This window comes from Eucalyptus grandis, chromosome 7 (genome assembly GCF_016545825.1).
Source record: "Eucalyptus grandis isolate ANBG69807.140 chromosome 7, ASM1654582v1, whole genome shotgun sequence".
NCBI classification, from domain to species: Eukaryota; Viridiplantae; Streptophyta; class Magnoliopsida; order Myrtales; family Myrtaceae; genus Eucalyptus; species Eucalyptus grandis.
In genome coordinates this window covers 55,907,361-55,927,657 of record NC_052618.1, presented here as the reverse complement: position 1 = coordinate 55,927,657, position 20,297 = coordinate 55,907,361, and the positions used below count along the sequence as shown (strand labels likewise).

General features: G+C 43.1%; 1 protein-coding gene across 1 annotated transcript; it reads right to left on the bottom strand.

Moving 5' to 3' along the window:
* Positions 1 to 1,996: 1,996 nt before the first annotated feature.
* On the bottom strand, positions 1,997 to 3,934 carry LOC120296238 (L-type lectin-domain containing receptor kinase IX.1-like). The gene has a single exon (XM_039317958.1). It carries the CDS (start codon positions 3,932 to 3,934, stop codon positions 1,997 to 1,999), a length of 1,938 nt encoding a protein of 645 aa, XP_039173892.1.
* Positions 3,935 to 20,297: the final 16,363 nt, after the last annotated feature.

The window sequence follows — 20,297 nt, the reverse complement described above, 5'->3', positions numbered from 1 at the left end:
AGGAAGGAGGGAAGAGGGGAAAAAAGAAAGAGAAAGAAAGGAAAAAACATTAAAATATTATTCTAAATTATCTATTTCAAGGTCAGCCGCATCACAAAGGGCGGCCCGTGTTCACATAAGTGGTTTTTAGCTAAATTTTTCTGAATAGACTCTATTGGAAAAAGATGAAAAAGTTTGTAATTCAATTGACATAATTAAAATGTTTTTGACTGAATTATCAAAGTGTGTGTAATGGATTTAAGACTGTTTATCCCTCGTGGGCGATTTGAATGGGAATCAACCACGTTGCTACTTATATAACTCTATGATTTCAACCACCATATCTCTCTCTCTCTCTCTCTCTCTCTCTTTCTCTCTCTCTCTCTCTCTCTCTCTCTCTCTCTCTCTCTCTCTCTTGGGTATATTGCCGCTATCAATGTATACCCAATTTCAAATCACCCATGGAAAGAGCAATGCAAGAGCAAAGTCAAGGTTGATTTATTAAGGGTGCATTTGGTAATCATTTTGTTCTTGTAAATAATTTTTGCTCAGAAATAATTTTTTCTAATTATGTTCCTTGAATGCGTTTTTTAGCATTCAAACATATTTGCTAACTGCAAAAAATATCTATTCTAGTAATAGAAAAAAAAAACATAAATGTGTTTGATACCATTCTCAAATTTTTTTAGTGCCGTGAAATTTCTTTTAATTTTTAATAATTTTCTAAGATTTTTATTTTATTTTCTTTTTTTCCTTCACTTCTTCTTCCTCCTCTAGCCGACCACCCGGTTGGCCTTGGAGGAGCCTTGTTGGAAGCTAGTGAGGTTGACCTTGTTGTGGTTGGGTGAGGTCGTTGGACCTCATTTTTGGCCGATCACCGCCATCACCAAGCCTAGCGACCCGCTAGAGTAGGAAGAAAAAGGAAAGAAAAAAATAATATGGCTTGATTCTAGAATTGTTCTCAAAAGCAAATAAGTAACTTTTTTTCTACTTCTGACACAAGGACACTAGGAGTGCCAAAACTTGGCACAAAGGGACACTTAAGTGCCAAAACTTACGAAAGTGACACTTAAGTGTCAAAATCGGAGCAAAATGGATTAGTTAAGTGCCAACGGCAAGAAAATTCGGCGAGAATGCTGACATGGCAATTTTCCGGCGAGCTTAGTACAAAACAACGTCGTTTTGCATGCTAATGTGGCTAAACAGTGCAAAAACGATGTCGTTTTGGTGCTGACGTGGTAAATAATTAATATAATAATTAATTAATTAAATTTAAAACAAATATATATATATATTTTTTAAAAGGAGGAGGAGGAAGGAGGCAATCAGTAGCTTGGGCGAGGGCACGCAAGCCCTCGCCACCGGTTGGCTGGGGTCGCTAGTCGCCAGCCCCCGGTCAGGGCTCGGCGGCCCCGACCAACCCTCCCCCAACTTTCCGGTGGCGACAGGGAGGCGGTGGCGGCAAGGGCTAAGCCCTCAGCAGCTGATTGCGTCCCTCCCTTGTTCTTGCAATATCGGTCCAGTCAAAGATTCTTGCTAGAACCGACTCCCCTTAAATTAACTAATCCTAGGAAGCAGAACAAAAGTTAATATTTGGATGGACCATTATTTCCTGAAAAATGCCAAAGCTGTGGTGGGACTAGAAAGATCTGGTCAAGTATAGCATTGTCACAAGTTACTCATACAAAGCACTTAATGATAATAGATACAAGAACTTTGTAGGTAACATTAACCAAGTTATGCAGCAACGTTAATTTCCAGAGTGGACCATTCTACTTAAAAGACAAGAAAGCACCACTACGGGTTGACATTACAACAAAGAAAAGGCCGATTGAGCATCTTTAATGGTACCGATGTCTCTGTGACATCTACATCAACCAATTGATCAGCAGCTAGACAATATATTACAGCAAAGAAAAGGTCGATTGAGCATAACTAATCCGTCCTAACATCTGTTTCATTTTCCCAAAAGTCAACATGTGTTGCTGGATGGCTTTAGGAGCCATGTCATGGCTTGCTAACCGGGAAGTGATTCTTGCGTAGAAGAGGAAGACTCTATTCTTAGTGCTGATTGCTGATGTAAAGTGGGGGCCTCATAGGTGCCACGTGGAAACTCAGGCACCGGGACTTCTAGCTGAAGAAATCTTATCATTTGTCCTGCTTTTGGCCTTCTCTTGGGATCTGGATGCACACACCACAGTCCCACCATCATCAAGCATTCCATTTCCTTCCTATCAAAACTTGAATTCAATGATTCATTGGCTGCCTCAAGCAGGTTTCCAGTTAGGTAAAGTTGCCAAAGCCACTTGTACAGTGGAACTTGATATTCACCTTCCTGATATGCCCTCCTACCACAAATGATTTCTAGAGCCACAACCCCGAAGCTGAACATGTCAGACTCTTTAGTAGCCCTCCCCTCACTCGCATATTCTGGAGCCAGATAGCCGCATGTCCCTACCACATCCGTTATTTGAGTCCTGAATTGGGGGTCAACACACTTAGCCACTCCAAAGTCGCCGAGCTTAGTGTTGAAGTTTGTGTTGAGTAATATGTTGGTGGCTTTTACATCTCTATGAAGAACGCATTGCTCCAGTTCTTCATGAAGATAATTAAGGGCTAACGCCAGGCCCGAAGCTATCTTGTACCTCACATCCCACGGTAGACTTGTTCGAGTTCTAAAGAGATGATTATCAAGGCTACCATTAGGCATATATTCATAAACAAGCAAAAACTCACCTTCCTCTTGGCACCATCCAATGAATTGCACCAGATTTCGGTGTAACATGCAGTTTATTATCTTCATTTCGTTGGTGAAGACCTTTTCTGAATGTTTGGATTCTGCAAAGATTCTTTTGACGGCGACTAGGCAGTCTAAACAGCTCAAAGATCCTCTGTAAACTTGGCCAGACCCTCCTTGGCCTAGTCTTCGATCATTTGCAAAGCCATTTGTAGCAACAAGCAACTCTTGATAAGAGAATTTCAGTGGCAATGCTCCTATCTCTTTGTCAATATGATTCAGAGCCCAAAACTCACATTTTTTCCTCATCTTGATCATAAATAAGCAAGAACCTGCTGTAATAACCAGCAAGAGACATGCTACGGGAACTGTAATAAATGTTATCAACCTATATCTCTTAGATTTTACCCCCTTTTTTGATGTATCTGTTGATGGGGGACGTACAACATCCAAGTTTGAAGTGAACTCCCATGAATTGAGGATGTGTCTCTCCTCATACATGCCATACGAAGCTGAAATTCCAATTGCGACTGATTCAGGGAGAACATTAGCAAGATCAATTTGGCAAGAAAGAGAGGAACTTTTGTTACCTGGAGAAACCGGCTCACCATCAAATGACCAGAATACACTAAAATTCTTGGTAGTAGAATTATAGGTCACCATAACATCAGTTGCGTTGCCACTATGTGATCCAGCATTCCAGGGGGTATAATAAAGCGGCCGGAGTGAGTTTTTGTTGATTCCTATGCGCTGCGTCGAAGGATCAAATTCCAAGTTTGGCCAAGTATCGAACTCGACCATGATGATTTGGTTCTTATGCCCATCAAATGTGCTTGCATTGAACAATCCGAAGAATCCACCACCTGAGTTAGGGGGGACCGGGAAGCCAACAGGAGCAAGAAAAAAGGCAATCCCATCACTATATGAAGTGGCATGGTAAGTTTCGATGGTGATTGAGAAACGAGTAAAGAAGTCTGCTTGTCTCCCTGTAACAGAATCCCATATATCAATGGGTTTGGAATACTGAATGCAGCCTACTTGAAACGTTGATGGTTCGATAGAGCTATTGGTTAGTTCAATGGATCCAGACACAATTCTCGCAACTCCTTCGAGCAGTATGTCGCCTCCATTCGCATCAAAGCTACTTATATTGAAGGAAAGAGAATTGACGAGGGAGAAAAGGATCAAGAGAGTGCATAAAGGAAGACAACAAGCCATGGTTGTCAGGAGAAGTGTATTCTACAGCTGTTAAAGATGAGGTTCGCACCATTCAATTGGTTTGGAATGGTGTGCTTTATAGTGAACCACTCATTCCTAAAACCATTTTGACACGTTCAGTAGCTTCTTTGCAGTTTCTGCTAAAGTCGTTGGAAAAGGGACACTCTTACTAGAAAAATATATACTTCGTCGCTGGGTCTTCCTTGTACCTAATACCTCGCTTTCCCAAGTGGCTGCATTTAAAATGTCACTCCTCCGTGTGGTCCCAATCTTCAGCTGGAAATGTTCTACGAGAAAACCGCGTGTTCACATTTTTAGTTGCGTCTGAGGTTTGGGATGGTGTGCTTTGTGGTGAACCACACATTCCTAAAACCAATTTTTGACACGTTCAGCAACTTCTTTGCAGTTTCTGCTGAAGTCGTTGGACAAGGGACACTCTTATTTGGAAAAATATGTAGCTGGTCTTTCCCGTTCCTTAAATAACCCCGCTTTTCTAGGTGGTTGCTCCTAGAAAGTCACTCCTCCGCGTGGTCTCCCCCATCTTCAGTGTCATTGTCGACAATAAAATCACTCCATTGGTGGATCGAGATGTGTCCGGTGAGGCCCATGTTTTGGATTTTTTAAGGAATCCTTTTCTCACTCGCCTGCACTTTTTCCATGAACACCGTTCACATCTTCTATTCTTGCTCCTTGTTAAGTCCACCCATCACACGGAATCTCTTTGCCTACTGACCTGGAAAATCCAAATCGGCACGAAAATAGGAACAAAAATTGACTTATTTGTCTCATATCGCGATTTGCCAAAAACTACAGAGGCTCCATCTTTGCAACATGACGAGAAGCGAAACCCTTGACCTATGAACCGATTCCGAAATGAAGAAGACGAAGAAGGAGCTGTGTAACGGTGAGGGGAAATGCAAATGCAGTGAGGTGTGCCCTGACAGGGTGCTATGATGGCCTGAATCTTCAGATTTTTTTTTCGATTAAATAAATCGGGCCTTTTATCGACACGCCGATAGTACTATTCTCTGAGCTGATCACTCATGAGATAACTAGACTATCTGGGGAAACCATTAAGGGATTTTAACGCAATGGACTTGAGAACTCGACCAGGAATTAACTGCTTGATTGTGTTGATCTACAAGGGTTTCAGGAATTAACTGCTTGATTGTGTTGATCTACAAGGGTTATTACAGCACCATCAAAAATTGATCAAAGACCACAGATAGGCCGATTCAATGGAGATATGTGATTAGTGTGTGGGTGATTCCACCTAATTGCAAAATTCTCGTCGAACGGCACTAGGCCGATTTTTCTATCATTTCTGTACCCGGTGTTCGTATTTGACAAATTGAGATTTTTGCGACAACCGAGAGTCGCCAATGTGTCGAAAATGTATAATGTGGCTCGAAAATAATCGACCACGGGCCAATTGCACCAAAAATTCCTAAAAGATACTCGGTAGATTAGGACGCGCTAAAATCATGTTAAATTGAAATTAACCGAAAAATTGAACCCGATTTCATAAATTGGAAATTATGTCATGTCACAAATTATTTTAGAAACGTCGATTCATCCTCCAAAGAATTTTCAGAGAGCTCGAGATTTTTACAAAAAATTGTTTTGGATGCTTCGGAAATTAACGGAAATTCGGATGGACCAAATTAAAATGAATTTTGGCTTCTATACCAAACTACTTGGCGAAGGGGACTTGCAGAAATTGTATGGGTTTTTTCCTTGGCAAATTTGGACATCGATTTGGAGAATTGAGTGAGGAAATTGATGTTAATTTGGTGAAATTCGGAACCTAAGATGGGGGTGCAACATTTGCACTCAAATTGGATTATTGTGGATTATAATTCAAGAAAGTACTATGGGAGACAAAGCAATTAATTAGATGGATAGTTCTTGACTTTGCCCCCCTCCAAGCTTGTTGAGTAGGCCCAAAACCAGCTAGCCTCTCTCGCACGTCTCTCTCGTTCCTATCCGTTCTCTTCCTCTTTCCCTCCTTCTTCGTGCGTCCCTTTTTTCTCAACCCCTCCTGCTGCTATTTTCTGCTTTCTTTCCTTTTTCTTTCGAGTAGCCCTCCCTCAGAATTCTGTCGCAGCCCATGTTCTCGATTCCCTCCACACGAAGCCACTTGTCCAGCAGCCTCCACACCTCAGTCAACCTTGCAATTTCCTCTGCCAGTTTTTGACCGCAGCAACGCCCTGCTCCACCATCGAGTTGCCCTCCATCTCGCTGCCGTCCACGCGTCCGTCTCCACCCATCCCCTTGTAGCTGCTCGAAGATTGCCACCAAAGACCCCCATCTCTCGCCAGCAGGCCACCGAAGACTCCAGCAGCGCCGAAGCATTTCACCGCCTCGCATGTCCGCATCTTCAGCGACCCTCCGTCCGCATCTTCTCTCCAGAGAAATCGATCAGCCCATGCAGTGTCTTGGCCCAAATCCCCAGCATCAACCCGCAGTTCAGCCCATCTTCAGCCGTGAACTTCAGCTGCAGCAAGCCCATTCAGTTCAACCCCGAAGCCAGCCTATTTCCAGCCCAGCCCGTGATCTTCAGCATCTCAGCCCAAGCCCAGATCAAGCCCAGCACTTGCTGTGGGCTCGCAAGGTCTTTTTCGCCCGGTCCAAGTGTCTGTCGATGCTGCCGAAAGTTCGGGTTTCGGCCGCCGTCGCGGTGGACCGGTTTTCGCATGAAACCGGCGATTTTATGCACTAAACTCTTTTTAGTAGGCTAATGACGTTTAATGGGTGTTTAGATTTATTTAATTTTAGATTAGTGTAGTTTTAGTTTATTTAATTAATTTAGGTTAGTTAGGTTAGTGAATTATGTTGTCAGAGCTTAAATTTAGTTAGCCCGTTAGGTAGCTTTATAGTTAGAATGGTTAGGATAATTTAATTAGTTCAATAGGTGGTTAGATTAGCAATTTTTAGCCTAAGTTTATATTTTTGGTGTTTAAATTGATTTATTTAATTAATTTTCAAAATTATTTAATTATTAAATATTTTCCAGAAATTAGACCGAGATAGCCGGTGACCGAAATTTCGTGCTGATTGCAATGGTGTGGCTAATTTCTGCAATTGAGTGTTAAATTGTGAAAGTTGAGTGTTGATTGAAATTTTGAGTATTTAATTCCAAAATTTGTGAATTTTGATATTTATTTAGAAAATCCCGGGTGTTGGGTTTTAATACCGAAAATGATTTTATATACTATATAAAATAGTGGAATTTTAAAAAGAATGTTATGAATTTTCAGGGTTCAATTTAACCGTATACCCACACACGACTATTTTCACCGGGTATTTTAATTCGAAGAAAATAGGAAAATAGGCTAGGATCACTATCTTAATTGAGGCATTTGAGTGCAATGCACAGTGTCCTGTGCAGAAATTGAATGGTCGTGTGCTAGTTAAGAGAAACCATCCCCGAACTATGTTGAATGGACATTACCCTATACATGTTACCCATTCATTGGGTTTCTGGTCGCAGTAGATTATGGACCTATACTCCTTCAGGAAAGCTGTCTTTAAGAGACGTAGCCGTGCTCAATGGTGGTGAGACGATGCCTGGTTACGCTAGTAGACCGCTGAACTTCAAGTAGGCAGTACCCTAGATGGGTTTAATTAACAATTTGAACGCATGACTGATTGAGTTTAATGCGTCTAATTATGAGACAAAAATATGTGACATGGTATGGGATGTGTTATAACGGTTTGGCCTTATAATTGAGACCCTTGTGATTGATGGAGTTGATGAGGTGTTTCAATTGTTAGATGCATTAACTATATGCATTGCGATATGAATTGTGTTGATATGCATGAAGGAACTGAGGCGAGGTAAGTCCTCTGTTCCAATTGTGTGGTTGTATGGTTAGGATGCTTCTAGGCATATTACCCTCCTAATTGGGGTTTAGAGCGTGAACTTGCTATCTCACCCATCGTGGGCTCAATTTTCAGGACTGTAGAGTGGAGGACCTGGAGTCGAGCTGAGGGAACCCGTGGTGTAGGTCAGATAGGACAATCTCTTTTTGAGAGTCAATCTTTTGAAATCTTTTGGGTATAGGCTTTTGTACATGACTCAGTTTGTTTGTAAAAGCATGTTTTGTTTGTTAATCTGTTATCTTGCTTTTCTATCCCGAGATGGTTATTGTCAGGGGATTTATTATTTGCTTCCGCATGTGTAATAAAATAAAAGAGTCGGCAACTCGTCTTGGGAAGTCGCAAATTATTATTTTTATTATCGACCAGAGAGGGATGGGCACACACTCAAGGATCGGGGCGTGACAGGTGTCGATTATTCCCAAATTGCTTTTATGTAAAGGTACTTTAATTGATCTCTTCAAAAGGTGTGGCACCAAGGTGAATGCCCTAAAAAAGAAGCTATAACACTGTCAATGACAATTTCCACCAATCTTTGGAAGGAAGTGCATTAGATGATGGACCTAATTGTTGTCAACTCGGTAAGTCCTCACAAGGCTCAACCAAAAGGCACGTAAAGTGTTGTAGCTTTTTTGGTGTGGTTAACTTTTGACGAATTGTGAAAGTGCTTCTTTTAAAGCATTGTTGCGCACCACGATTCTAAAATTAGTTTAATAAATATTTATTGACACCTAAATTTTGAGAAATTATTTAATAATTAATTACATAAAAAATAGAGCAAGTTTTGCGTACAAAGACCATCCCGATGGTCAAAGTGGTCTGGTAAAACCACGGTACAGAAGGAGCAACACGGGAAACTGAGGAGTCGATGAGACGACTATACCCCCACCTTTTTGTTTAAAGATTGTAATAGGTTTAAATTTCGAGAATGAAATTTTTATAAGAAAGGAAGAGTTGTGACAGCTTGAATTTTCAGAATTTGTTTTCAATCAAATAAATCGGGTCTTTCGTCGACGCGCCGATAATGCTATTCTCTGAGTTGATCACTCATGAGATAACTAGACTATATGGGAAGCCGTTAAGGGATTTTAACGCAATAGGCTTGAAAATTCGACCAGGGATCGACTGCTCAACTATGTTAGTCTACAAGGGTCATTACGGCACTGTCAAAATTGATCAGAAACCGGAGATAGGTCAACTTGATTGAGATATGTGATCAAAGTGTGAGTGATTCCACCTGATTGCAAAATACCCGTCGATCGGCACTAGACCAATTTTTCTATCGTTTTGGTATCCGGTGCCTGTAATTGAAACCTCGATATTTTTACAACAACTAAGGGTCACCAATGTGTCGAAAATATACATTGTGACTCGAGATAAATCGATCACGGGTCAATTGCACCAAAAATTTCTAAAAGCTATCCGGTAGACTAGGTCACGTTAAAATCGCACCGAACTAAATTTAACCGCGAATTTGAACCCGATTTCACAAATTGAAAGTTTTGTCGTATCACGATCTATTTTAGGAATATCGACTCATCCTCCGAAGAATTTTCGGAGATTCCGAGATTTTTATGGAAAATCGTTTCGAACGTTGCAAAAATTAATGGAAATTCAGATGGGCTCAATTGAAGGAAATTTGGACTTCCAAGCCGAGCCTTTGAGTGTTGGGAACTTGCAAAAAATTTCACGGGATTTTTCTTCATCGAAATTGGACCTCAATTTGGGAAATCGAGTGAAGAAATTGATCCTAAAGTTGTGAAATTCGGATCCTAGGAAGAGGGCTGGGATTTTGGCTTCAATTTGGATAATTGGTGGGATTATAATGTTGGAAAGTATTAGGAGGCAAAGCATTTAATTAAATGGCTAAGGTTTGTTGACTTTTCCCCCATCCGTGGCTTCTCAAGCAAGCGTGGACAGCTGCTCCCCTCCTTCGGCTCTTCTCCCTCGACCCCATCTGCTTTTGTTTTTGCTTTCATTTTTTGGTCGCTCTCTCTCTCTCTCTCTCCATCTGCCTTTCGCTCCACCGAAACCCCACGCCCATGTAATTCTCCATCGTTGCCACCTCTCCTTTCATTTTCAACACCACCGAAGCCGACTGCTAGTTTTGTTGACCTCAAGTCGCTCGTCTCTCTCTCTTCATCCGAGCGCAGCCCACCGAAGCCACCGACTCTCCTTCCTTCACGTGGTCTCGCTTGCTGCTTCCCCACCAAATCAACGCCTCCTCGTGACATCTCTCTGTCAACGCCTCCACCATCTTTTGTTCCCCAGTCAAACCAACGGGACCGAAGCTGCTTCTCCAGCCGGATTGTTGACCGAAGCAGCTGCCACACGTCCGAAGCAGCTGCCAGCACCTCTGACCTTCATCCATCTTCGCTGCTTCCTCGTCCGTCTCTCCAAGCAGCAGCCCAGCGGAGTCAACCCACACAAGTTCCCTCAAGCTCGCAAGTCCATCTCCACCGAGTCTTCATTCCCTCGAACCCAGCATGTCCCAGCTCAGTCCAGTCAAGCCCAGCAGCCCAACTTCCATTCCAACAAGTCCATTGAGGCCCACGCGTTTTCTTCAGCCCATTAATTGAGCTCTTCAGCCCGCGAGTCCAGCCCAAGTTTCAGCCCAATAGCTTCTCCAAAGTTCAGCAATTCACCCCATCTTGGGCCCGCGAAGCAAGCCCAATCTAGCTGCAGCCAAAGCCCAAGATCAAGCCCAACACTTGCCACCTAACAAAGGTCGCGCTTGATAAGGCCGTAATTTGCCACCTATTAAAGGTCGCGCCCGTTGGGCCGTAAATTGTCACTCGATAGGGGTCGCACCTGATAAGGCCGTAATCCGCCATCTATTAAAGGTCGCGTCCATTGGGCCGTAAATTGCCACCTAAAGATAGGTCGTGTCTTTTCGACCGTGGTTTTTAGTGAATGATTTGATTGATTATTGAAATGTACTAACGTGCAAGAATGGGCTGAGGCGAGGTAAGTCCTCTATCCTCTTTGTGTGGCTAGAGCGCCCTAGGGCATATTATCTTTCTAATCGAGTCTTAGAGGGTAGGGCTCGTTGAGACATTGTCTCACCCCGTTGTGGGATAATATTTTTAGGTCCTTAGATGGCGGTTCCTCCTGAGCGGTTTGGTCAGCCAAAAAGTGTTAATGAGCATGTCATTGATGTCCCTATTCCTAGGGACCAAGGAGCCTGGGTCTATGAACTTGTTAGGACCACTGTCTGGGTCGATATGGGTTTACCTCAGAGAGTACCCCATCAATTTAGGGCATGGTACTGTAGCAGGTATAATGGACCCGGGGAGGGTCCTCTTCAGGATGTTGAGGTCCCTGCGTCGGTGTCAGAGGTTGCTTTTGGCGAGGATACTGCTAACTCTCCTGATGGTGCGGTGGTGAACCCAAGTCCAAGTCTTCAAGAAACTCCGGGGACTTCAGTTGAGGGTCCAATCGTTTAGTGGATTGTAGCCCTTCTACTTTTGCAGACCCTCGTGAATAGACTAGTAATATAAATGATCTAGTAAGTTATGTATGAAGTGTGTGGTTTGGTTTTGAAAATGTGATGCTACTTTTCTATCCCAATTGAGTTTTGTCTGGGGATTATTTATTCGCTTCCGCATGTGTAATTAATTGAATGGATCGGCGACATGTCCTGAGAAGTCGCATTTCTATTGACCATAGTGGGATGTGCACGTGCTCGAGGTTCGGGGCGTGACAGGGAGGGTGTGCTTTGTAGTGAACCACGCATTTCTAAAACCAATTTTGATATGTTCAGCAGCTTCTTTGCAGTTTCTGCTGAAGTCGTTGGACAAGGGACACTCTTATTTGGAAAAATATGTAGCTGGTCTTTCCCGTTCCTTAAATAACCCCCCTTTTCTAGGTGGTTGCTCCTAGAAAGTCACTCCTCCGCGTGGTCTCCCCCATCTTCAGTGTCAGTGTCGGCAATAAAATCGCTCCATTGGTGGATCGAGATGTGTCCGGTGAGGCCCATGTTTTGGATTTTTCAGGAATCCTTTTCTCACTCGCCTGCACTTTTTCCATGAACACCGTTCACATCTTCTATTCTTGCTCCTTTTAAGTCCACCCATCACACGGAATCTCTTTGCCTACTGACTCGGAAAATCCAAATCGGCACGAAAACAGGAACAAAAATTGACTTCGTCGTCTTAGATCGCGAGTTGCCAAAAACTATAGAGGCTCCATCTTTGCAACTTGACGAGAGAAGCGAAACCCTTGACTTGTGGACCGATTCTGAAATGAAGAAGAAAAAGAAGGAGCTGTGTAACGGCGAGGGAAATGCAAATGCAGTGAGGTGTGCCCAAACAGGGTGCCAATTATTCCCAAATTGCTTTTGTGTAAAGGTACTTAATTGATCTCTTCAAAAGGTGTGGCACCAAGGTGAATGCCCTAAAAAAGAAGCTATAACATGTCAATGACAATTTCCACCAATTTTTGGAAGGAAGTGCATTAGATGATGGACCTAATTGTTGTCAACTCGGTAAGTCCTCACAAGGCTCAACCAAAAGGCACGTAAAGCCTTGTAGCTTTTTTGGTGTGGTTAACTTTTCACGAATTGTGAAAGTGCTTCTTTTAAAGCACTGTCGCGTACCACGATTCTAAAATTAGTTTAATAAATAAATGTTGACACCTACATTTTGAGAAATCATTTAATAATTAATTACATAAAAAATCGAGATTAATCTTTAATCCCTAAACAAAAATAGTAAAATTGCATTTCATGTAATTGCATTTGCATCGGTACCAAAAGGCAACAAGAAGCAGGGGTTTGTGGTCGGTAATGTGCACAAAAGGATGGTCTCTCTTTTGCTGGACGGAGAACACGCAAAAGAGACAAAGACAGAGGAAATAATAAGTTCCCGTACGTCCATTTTCTCTCCATCATTAATGCATGCACATGCATGCACAAAATTCGGCAGACGCGAGAATTCTAGAGGAAACCTGCAAGAAGTTGGATACCCGAAACTGACATTGAAGATGGGGACCACGCGGAGGAGTGACTTTCCAGGAGCAACCACCTAGAAAAGCGAGGTCATTTGAGGAACGAGAAAGACCAACTAGATATTTTTCTAGTAAGAGGTTCCCTTGTCCAACGACTTCAGCAGAAACCGCAAAGAAGCTGCCGAACGTATGAAAAATTGGTTTTAGAAATGTGTGGTTCACTACAAAGCACACCATCCCAAACCCAGACGCAACTAAAAATGTGAACACGCGGTTTTCTCGTAGAATATTTCCAGCTGAAGATTGGGACCACGCGGAGGAGTGACTTTCCAGGAGCAACCACCTAGAAAAGCGAGGTCATTTGAGGAACGAGAAAGACCAACTAGATATTTTTCTAGTAAGAGGTTCCCTTGTCCAACGACTTCAGCAGAAACTGCAAAGAAGCTGCTGAACGTATGAAAAATTGGTTTTAGAAATGTGTGGTTCACTACAAAGCACACCATCCCAAACCCAGACGCAACTAAAAATGTGAACACGCGGTTTTCTCGTAGAATATTTCCAGCTGAAGATTGGGACCACGCGGAGGAGTGACTTTCCAGAGCAACCACCTAGAAAAGCGAGGTCATTTGAGGAACGAGAAAGACCAACTAGATATTTTTCTAGTAAGAGGTCCCCTTTCCAACGACTTCAGCAAAGCTAAAAAGAAACTGAAGATTGGGACCACGCGGAGGAGTGACTTTGCAAAGAAGAAGCCAACTAGCTAGAACGTATCAAAAAATTGGTTTTAGAAATGTGTGGTTCACTACAAAGCACACCATCCCAAACCCAGACGCAACTAAAAATGTGAACACGCGGTTTTCTCGTAGAATATTTCCAGCTGAAGATTGGGACCACGCGGAGGAGTGACTTTCCAGGAGCAACCACCTAGAAAAGCGAGGTCATTTGAGGAACGAGAAAGACCAACTAGATATTTTTCTAGTAAGAGGTTCCCTTGTCCAACGACTTCAGCAGAAACTGCAAAGAAGCTGCTGAACGTATCAAAAATTGGTTTTAGAAATGTGTGGTTCACTACAAAGCACACCATCCCAAACCCCAGACGCAACTAAAAATGTGAACACGCGGTTTTCTCGTAGAATATTTCCAGCTGAAGATTGGGACCACGCGGAGGAGTGACTTTCAGGAGCAACCACCTAGAAAAGCGAGGTCATTTGAGGAACGAGAAAGACCAACTAGATATTTTTCTAGTAAGAGGTTCCCTTGTCCAACGACTTCGGCAGTCCAAACTGCAAAGCAAAGCTGCTGAACGTATGAAAATTGGTTTTAGAAATGTGTGGTTCACTACAAAGCACACCATCCCAAACCCAGACACGCAACTAAAAATGTGAACACGCGGTTTTCTCGTAGAATATTTCAGCTGAAGATTGGGACCACGCGGAGGAGTGACTTTCCAGGAGCAACCACCTAGAAAAGCGAGGTCATTTGAGGAACGAGAAAGACCAACTAGATATTTTTCTAGTAAGAGGTTCCCTTGTCCAACGACTTCAGCAGAAACCGCAAAGAAGCTGCTGAACGTATCAAAAATTGGTTTTAGAAATGTGTGGTTCACTACAAAGCACACCATCCCAAACCCTGACGCAACTAAAAATGTGAACACGCGGTTTTCTCGTAGAATATTTCCAGCTGAAGATTGGGACCACGCGGAGGAGTGACTTTCCAGGAGCAACCACCTAGAAAAGCGAGGTCATTTGAGGAACGAGAAAGACCAACTAGATATTTTTCTAGTAAGAGGTTCCCTTGTCCAACGACTTCAGCAGAAACCGCAAAGAAGCTGCTGAACGTATCAAAAATTGGTTTTAGAAATGTGTGGTTCACTACAAAGCACACCATCCCAAACCCAGACGCAACTAAAAATGTGAACACGCGGTTTTCTCGTAGAATATTTTCAGCTGAAGATTGGGACCACGCGGAGGAGTGACTTTCCAGGAGCAACCACCTAGAAAAGCGAGGTCATTTGAGGAACGAGAAAGACCAACTAGATATTTTTCTAGTAAGAGGTTCCCTTGTCCAACGACTTCAGCAGAAACCGCAAAGAAGCTGCTGAACGTATGAAAAATTGGTTTTAGAAATGTGTGGTTCACTACAAAGCACACCATCCCAAACCCCGACGCAACTAAAAATGTGAACACGCGGTTTTCTCGTAGAATATTTCCAGCTGAAGATTGGGACCACGCGGAGGAGTGACTTTCCAGGAGCAACCACCTAGAAAAGCGAGGTCATTTGAGGAACGAGAAAGACCAACTAGATATTTTTCTAGTAAGAGGTTCCCTTGTCCAACGACTTCAGCAGAAACTGCAAAGAAGCTGCTGAACGTATGAAAAATTGGTTTTAGAAATGTGTGGTTCACTACAAAGCACACCATCCCAAACCCCAGACGCAACTAAAAATGTGAACACGCGGTTTTCTCGTAGAATATTTCCAGCTGAAGATTGGGACCACGCGGAGGAGTGACTTTCCAGGAGCAACCACCTAGAAAAGCGAGGTCATTTGAGGAACGAGAAAGACCAACTAGATATTTTTCTAGTAAGAGGTTCCCTTGTCCAACGACTTCAGCAGAAAACTGCAAAGAAGTGCTGAACGTATCAAAAATTGGTTTTAGAAATGTGTGGTTCACTACAAAGCACACCATCCCAAACCCAGACGCAACTAAAAATGTGAACACGCGGTTTTCTCGTAGAATATTTCAGCTGAAGATTGGGACCACGCGGAGGAGTGACTTTCCAGGAGCAACCACCTAGAAAAGCGAGGTCATTTGAGGAACGAGAAAGACCAACTAGATATTTTTCTAGTAAGAGGTTCCCTTGTCCAACGACTTCAGCAGAAACTGCAAAGAAGCTGCTGAACGTATGAAAAATTGGTTTTAGAAATGTGTGGTTCACTACAAAGCACACCATCCCAAACCCAGACGCAACTAAAAATGTGAACACGCGGTTTTCTCGTAGAATATTTCCAGCTGAAGATTGGGACCACGCGGAGGAGTGACTTTCCAGGAGCAACCACCTAGAAAAGCGAGGTCATTTGAGGAACGAGAAAGACCAACTAGATATTTTTCTAGTAAGAGGTTCCCTTGTCCAACGACTTCAAAAGTAGAAACTGCAAAGAAGCTGCTGAACGTATGAAAAATTGGTTTTAGAAATGTGTGGTTCACTACAAAGCACACCATCCCAAACCGCAGACGCAACTAAAAATGTGAACACGCGGTTTTCTCGTAGAATATTTCCAGCTGAAGATTGGGACCACGCGGAGGAGTGACTTTCCAGGAGCAACCACCTAGAAAAGCGAGGTCATTTGAGGAACGAGAAAGACCAACTAGATATTTTTCTAGTAAGAGGTCCCCTTGTCCAACGCACACCATTGACGCAACTAAAAATGTGAACACGCGGTTTCTCGTAGAATATTTTCAGCTGAAAAGTGACTTTCAGGAGCAACCACCTAGAAAAGCAAAGAAGAAAGACCAACTAGATATTTTTCTAGTAAGAGGTTCCCTTGAACGTATGAAAAATTGGTTTTAGAAATGTGTGGTTCACTACAAAGCACACCATCCCAAACCCGGGAGGAGTGACGCAACTAAAAATGTGAACACGCGGTTTTCTCGTAGAATATTTTCAGCTGAAGATTGGGACCACGCGGAGGAGTGACTTTCCAGAGCAACCACCTAGAAAAGCGAGGTCATTTGAGGAACGAGAAAGACCAACTAGATATTTTTCTAGTAAGAGGTTCCCTTGTCCAACGACTTCAGCAGAAACTGCAAAGAAGCCGCTGAACGTATCAAAAATTGGTTTTAGAAATGTGTGGTTCACTACAAAGCACACCATCCCAAACCGCAGACGCAACTAAAAATGTGAACACGCGGTTTTCTCGTAGAATATTTCCAGCTGAAGATTGGGACCACGCGGAAGAGTGACTTTCCAGGAGCAACCACCTAGAAAAGCGAGGTCATTTGAGGAACGAGAAAGACCAACTAGATATTTTTCTAGTAAGAGGTTCCCTTGTCCAACGACTTCATCGAAACGCAAAGAAGCTGCTGAACGTATGAAAAATTGGTTTTAGAAATGTGTGGTTCACTACAAAGCACACCATCCCAAACCCCAGACGCAACTAAAAATGTGAACACGCGGTTTTCTCGTAGAATATTTCCAGCTGAAGATTGGGACCACGCGGAGGAGTGACTTTCCAGGAGCAACCACCTAGAAAAGCGAGGTCATTTGAGGAACGAGAAAGACCAACTAGATATTTTTCTAGTAAGAGGTCCCCTTGTCCAACGACTTCAGCAGAAACTGCAAAGAAGCTGCTGAACGTATCAAAAATTGGTTTTAGAAATGTGTGGTTCACTACAAAGCACACCATCCCAAACCCCAGACGCAACGAAAAATGTGAACACGTGGTTTTCTCGTAGAATATTTTCAGCTGAAGATTGGGACCACGTGGAGGAGTGACTTTCCAGGAGCAACCACCTAGAAAAGCGAGGTCATTTGAGGAACGAGAAAGACCAACTAGATATTTTTCTAGTAAGAGGTTCCCTTGTCCAACGACTTCAGCAGAAACGCAAAGAAGCTGCTGAACGTATGAAAAATTGGTTTTAGAAATGTGTGGTTCACTACAAAGCACACCATCCCAAACCCCGACGCAACTAAAAATGTGAACACGCGGTTTTCTCGTAGAATATTTCCAGCTGAAGATTGGGACCACGCGGAGGAGTGACTTTCCGGAGCAACCACCTAGAAAAGCGAGGTCATTTGAGGAACGAGAAAGACCAACTAGATATTTTTCTAGTAAGAGGTTCCCTTGTCCAACGACTTCAGCAGAAACTGCAAAGAAGCTGCTGAACGTATCAAAAATTGGTTTTAGAAATGTGTGGTTCACTACAAAGCACACCATCCCAAACCCCAGACGCAACTAAAAATGTGAACACGCGGTTTTCTCGTAGAATATTTCCAGCTGAAGATTGGGACCACGCGGAGGAGTGACTTTCCAGGAGCAACCACCTAGAAAAGCGAGGTCATTTGAGGAACGAGAAAGACCAACTAGATATTTTTCTAGTAAGAGGTTCCCTTGTCCAACGACTTCAGCAGAAACTGCAAAGAAGCTGCTGAACGTATCAAAAATTGGTTTTAGAAATGTGTGGTTCACTACAAAGCACACCATCCCAAACCGCAGACGCAACTAAAAATGTGAACACGCGGTTTTCTCGTAGAATATTTCCAGCTGAAGATTGGGACCACGCGGAGGAGTGACTTTCCAGGAGCAACCACCTAGAAAAGCGAGGTCATTTGAGGAACGAGAAAGACCAACTAGATATTTTTCTAGTAAGAGGTCCCTTGTCCAACGACTTCAGCAGAAACTGCAAAGAAGCTGCTGAACGTATGAAAAATTGGTTTTAGAAATGTGTGGTTCACTACAAAGCACACCATCCCAAACCCAGACGCAACTAAAAATGTGAACACGCGGTTTTCTCGTAGAATATTTCCAGCTGAAGATTGGGACCACGCGGAGGAGTGACTTTCCAGGAGCAACCACCTAGAAAAGCGAGGTCATTTGAGGAACGAGAAAGACCAACTAGATATTTTTCTAGTAAGAGGTCCCCTTGTCCAACGACTTCAGCAGAAACCGCAAAGAAGCTGCTGAACGTATCAAAAATTGGTTTTAGAAATGTGTGGTTCACTACAAAGCACACCATCCCAAACCCCGACGCAACTAAAAATGTGAACACGCGGTTTTCTCGTAGAATATTTTCAGCTGAAGATTGGGACCACGCGGAGGAGTGACTTTCCAGGAGCAACCACCTAGAAAAGCGAGGTCATTTGAGGAACGAGAAAGACCAACTAGATATTTTTCTAGTAAGAGGTTCCCTTGTCCAACGACTTCAGCAGAAACTGCAAAGAAGCTGCTGAACGTATGAAAAATTGGTTTTAGAAATGTGTGGTTCACTACAAAGCACACCATCCCAAACCGCAGACGCAACTAAAAATGTGAACACGCGGTTTTCTCGTAGAATATTTCCAGCTGAAGATTGGGACCACGCGGAGGAGTGACTTTCCAGGAGCAACCACCTAGAAAAGCGAGGTCATTTGAGGAACGAGAAAGACCAACTAGATATTTTTCTAGTAAGAGGTCCCCTTGTCCAACGACTTCAGCAGAAACTGCAAAGAAGCTGCTGAACGTATCAAAAATTGGTTTTAGAAATGTGTGGTTCACTACAAAGCACACCATCCCAAACCGCAGACGCAACTAAAAATGTGAACACGCGGTTTTCTCGTAGAATATTTCCAGCTGAAGATTGGGACCACGCGGAGGAGTGACTTTCGGGAGCAACCACCTAGAAAAGCGAGGTCATTTGAGGAACGAGAAAGACCAACTAGATATTTTTCTAGTAAGAGGTTCCCTTGTCCAACGACTTCAGCAGAAACTGCAAAGAAGCTGCTGAACGTATGAAAAATTGGTTTTAGAAATGTGTGGTTCACTACAAAGCACACCATCCCAAACCCCGACGCAACTAAAAATGTGAACACGCGGTTTTCTCGTAGAATATTTCCAGCTGAAGATTGGGACCACGCGGAGGAGTGACTTTCCAGGAGCAACCACCTAGAAAAGCGAGGTCATTTGAGGAACGAGAAAGGCCAACTAGATATTTTTCTAGTAAGAGGTTCCCTTGTCCAACGACTTCAGCAGAAACCGCAAAGAAGCCGCTGAACGTATCAAAATTGGTTTTAGAAATGTGTGGTTCACAACAAAGCACACCATCCCAAACCCAGACGCAACTAAAAATGTGAACACGCGGTTTTCTCGTAGAATTTTCCAGCTGAAGATTGGGACCACGCGGAGGAGTGACTTTCCAGGAGCAACCACCTTGAAAAGCGAGGTCATTTGAGGAACGAGAAAGACCAACTAGATATTTTTCTAGTAAGAGGTTCCCTTGTCCAACAACTTCAGCAGAAACTGCAAAGAAGCTGCTGAACGTATCAAAAATTGGTTTTAGAAATGTGTGGTTCACTACAAAGCACACCATCCCAAACCTCAGAAAAGCGAGGTCATTTGAGGAACGAGAAAGACCAACTAGATATTTTTCTAGGAAGAGGTTCCCTTGTCCAACGACTTTAGCAGAAACTGCAAAGAAGCTGTTGAACGTGTCAAAAATTGGTTTTAGAAATGTGTGGTTCACTACAAAGCACACCATCCCAAACCTTAGACGCAACTAAAAATGTGAACACGCGGTTTTCTCGTAGAACATTTCCAGCTGAAGATTGGGACCACGCGGAGGAGTGACATTTTAAATGCAGCCACTTGGGAAAGCGAGGTATTAGGTACAAGAAAGACCCCACGACGAAGTATATATTTTTCTAGTAAGTGGGTCCCTTGTCCAGAGACTTCAGCTGAAATTGCAAAGAAGCTGCTGAACATGTCAAAAATTGGTTTTAGGAATGCGTGGTTCACTATAAAGGACACCATCCCAAGCCAGTTGAATGGTGCAAACCTCATC

Bases quoted from the DNA above. Each gene is read 5' to 3' on its own strand.
- LOC120296238 (XM_039317958.1), bottom strand. From the start codon at position 3,934: ATGGCTTGTTGTCTTCCTTTATGCACTCTCTTGATCCTTTTCTCCCTC.